The sequence below is a fragment of the Fukomys damarensis genome, unplaced genomic scaffold (genome assembly GCF_012274545.1).
Source record: "Fukomys damarensis isolate Sample0158 unplaced genomic scaffold, DMR_v1.0_HiC HiC_scaffold_15, whole genome shotgun sequence".
NCBI lineage: Eukaryota > Metazoa > Chordata > Mammalia > Rodentia > Bathyergidae > Fukomys > Fukomys damarensis.
The window spans coordinates 22,599,446-22,602,773 of record NW_022900927.1 but is presented as its reverse complement, the minus strand read 5'-3'; the positions used below and the strand labels follow the sequence as shown (position 1 = coordinate 22,602,773).

Sequence of the window (3,328 nt, the reverse complement as noted above, 5' to 3'; positions counted from 1 at the left end):
TTTTTTTTTTTTTTTTTTTGGTGCCAGGGATCAAACTTGGGACCTTGCACTTGTGAGGCAGGCAGCAGTACCACTGAGCTAAATATCCAGCCTGACATGTCAGTTTCTAACTTCTTGGGGAACAGTGTCTAGAGGCAAAAGAAAAAGTAACTGGATTCTCTGGGTCAAAGCTAGTGGGATGAGATCAGGATTCAGAAAAATCAATGCCTCGCCATGACTCAGGAAGGTGGAACAGTGGTCAGGTCCCCTGCCAGAAGAGTATGTGATAACACACCTTCTTTTTCTTTTTTTTCTGGGTTTTCCGACTTGCAGAACTCTGGAGGAGAGCCTGGAAAACAGGAGAAAGAAACAGATTCTGAGGGACATGGAAGAAACACAAGTGCTCCTCTCAGCACTGCGGTTCTTTTCAGGACTTTCATTCACAGGTCACATGCTACATGTTCACCCCCTTCCATGCACACTGACCTTTAGCTCTGCATCCTGAACCTCCATTTCCGACTTGTAGAGGTCAGGCTCAAAGGGACCACTGGTTATCCGCATGGGGCCATTGGGCATGAGCAGGACTGTAAATTTAAACTGGGCAACAAATTCACCTAGGGGAAAAATGAAGATGTGCTTTGATAAAATGGTCCTTTGTCATACCTCACTCTTTTCTAAAATTAGGAGAATGGTACCACATAAGCAGGGCTCCAATGTGGAATTCTCTTCAGAACTCACCTTCCTTCTCATAGAGAACATTAAATGGTTGCAGCAGCTCATGTTTGGCACACTCCACCACACCCATCCGAGCCTTCTTCTCATCTTCAAATGCTCTGATTAAGAAAAGATGAAACTCAGAGGAATCCTTAACTCCCCATCAGGTCTTACCATTTCCCATTTTTAAATTTTGTGGTGCTAACTAAACCTAGGGCATGCATGCCAGGCTAGTGTTCCATCACTGAGCTATATTCCCAGCACTATTTTGCTCTTTTTTTTTTTTTTGGTACTGGAGATGGAACTCAGGACCTTACACTTGCGAGGCAGGTGCGATGCCACTGAGCTAAATCCCCGGCCCTTGCTCATGTTTTTTAAATCGCCCCTCCCCTCAGGCTGAAATCATGCTTAGGGTTGCTTTTATATTAGCTTCAATCAGACGAAGGCAGAACATACATGTGTGTGAGCTACAAGTCTGGGCAGGAGGGAAGAGGAAGGGAGGGACTATGGGGAGGGAAAAGCATTCCTAGGTGCATAGTCTGAGTCAAACTGGTTCCAAGTCCTGTTCTCTTAAGTGTAGTACCTTAAAGTAAATGGCATGGCATCAAAACGCCTTTCCACTTCACTGAAAAAGGCACGAGAAGTTTTCATTTTCAGGCCATATTGTTTGGAGGGGTCTCGTTTGTAGATGGTGGTTCTCTGTCCTGCATCCTTGGCCTAAAAGTCAATTAGTTCACATTTGGTCTGGTGAACACACACTCCTTCACCCCTCCTGCTAGCTCCTATTTTCCTCACCTTGCCCTCTCCTGAGCTGACAAGAACATCCACAGCATATACTTCATGTACCTCAAATTCAGCTTTTTCATGGTCCTTCCTAAAAGGGGTAAGAAAAAGGGAGCCATTAAGAGTAATAAATAGGGGCTGGGTATTTAGCTCAGTGGTTCTTTCGTCTTTCTCATCAGTACAGGTCCTGAGGAGTTCAATCCCCAGTTAAAAAAAAAGAAAGAAAGAAAGAAAAAAGAGTAATAAATAGCTTCCTAGGTCTGGAGTAGAGGCAGATGTGATTAAGTTGGGAGTATGGGGAGGAGTTGGTGACTGGTGTGGTCGAAGAATGGATTGGCACCTACTTCTGCTGGTCTGTGGGGTTCTGGATAATGGTTTTCTCTCCATCGATGACATGCTGCTTCAACTGATGTGACAACATACCTGTAGATAAGGACAAGGACTATGGTACTAACTATCCACGATCCCAAAGTCCAAAGTCACCCACTGAGATAGTCTGACCACGCAAGCAATGTTTCTGGCTACAGAAACAGGGCACTGAGGTTTCTGGCTAAGACTGAACTACAGCCAGGATGAAGAAGCAGAAGCTTTAGTTCTGCTAAACTATTCATTGTTGGGCCCGCAACCCTGTTAGCAAGGTCTCACCTTCTATTGGTGTGCAATTAAATGAGTGGGCAACTTTGTTCCAGGCTTCTGTCACTTGTGTATTCTACAAGTACAAAATCAAATAAAAGGTGAGATATTAGGAGCTAATAAATTCTCTACAGGGAGAATAAGAAGCATAAAGGTTAAATGAGTCACCCAAGGTTAAACAAGCAAGTTGGAAGGGCCAGGAATTTAGCTCAGTGGTTCTGACATCTGCCTTGAAAGAATAAGGTCCCGAGTTCAATCCCTGATATAAAAACAACAACAAAAAAAAACCAAGCAAGTAGAAGAACCTTGCATGAACACAGGCTTTCCCATGTAAAATTCTTTATTCCTTTATAATTGGCATTTTGAGGGGACAGCAAACCTTTGTTTTCCTTGTCTTTTTTTAAACCCCTTTCAAAACAATATGATCTTTACTTATGCTATTAATTCAAACAAACAAAAAACCGAAACCAAAAACTAGCTAGTATTTCTTAAATGAAATTTATACTACCATAAACACTTTACATAGATTATCTCACTGGCATAACTGTGACAATAAGGCACAATTTTATTTTGCCCGCTTTATAGATGTAGAAATTTGACCTCAAGATTTTTTTGGTGTATTTTGGGGGCTGGGGTGGGTCTCACTATGTAGTTCAGGCTGCCCTCAGCCTCCCAAAGTGCTGGGATTATAGGTGCGTGCCACCACCCCTGGCTCAACATTATTTTGAAATATTAGTAAAGTGTGGTGATAGGGTGTGGACAAACCCAATCAGACTTTTTCACAGGCATATACTTTATTACCCTTTACAGAATTCTACCTTCTTGTAGAGACACACAATATATAAACAACATATATACACAATATAGACGTATATATAACTATATATAAATATATAGATTGTGTATATAAATATTGTGCATGTTTATATACACAATATATAACAATAGTGTAAAACAATAGTAACAGCTAATTATTGGTTACTATGTGTCAGGCTTCCTGTGCAAAGGACTTTTCAACAACTCTATGAAGTTAGGTATCATTTTAAGAAAACCAAGACAGGTTTTAAGTAAAAATAATGCAATCAAGTACTAAAATTAAAGACAAAATAACAATTAATTCCAAGTTGGGTTTGGGGATTTAGCTCAGTGGTTCTGCGCCTGCCTCACAAGCACAAGGTTCCCTTCAATCCCTGATACAAAAAAAAAAAAAAAAAAAAAT

General features: G+C 41.1%; 1 protein-coding gene across 1 annotated transcript in view; it reads right to left on the bottom strand.

The window, feature by feature from the left end:
- The window catches only part of Pa2g4 (proliferation-associated 2G4), a 9,810-nt gene that overhangs the window by 1,322 nt on the left and 5,160 nt on the right, over nucleotides 1–3,328 (bottom strand). Inside the window, exons 6-12 of the mRNA XM_010644714.3 lie at nucleotides 2,122–2,185; nucleotides 1,821–1,899; nucleotides 1,489–1,567; nucleotides 1,277–1,410; nucleotides 718–812; nucleotides 466–593; nucleotides 275–328 (exon numbers count right to left, since the gene is read on the bottom strand). Of these exons, the coding sequence (XP_010643016.1) occupies nucleotides 275–328; nucleotides 466–593; nucleotides 718–812; nucleotides 1,277–1,410; nucleotides 1,489–1,567; nucleotides 1,821–1,899; nucleotides 2,122–2,185 (633 nt within the window). The remainder of the gene's footprint in view (nucleotides 1–274; nucleotides 329–465; nucleotides 594–717; nucleotides 813–1,276; nucleotides 1,411–1,488; nucleotides 1,568–1,820; nucleotides 1,900–2,121; nucleotides 2,186–3,328) is intronic.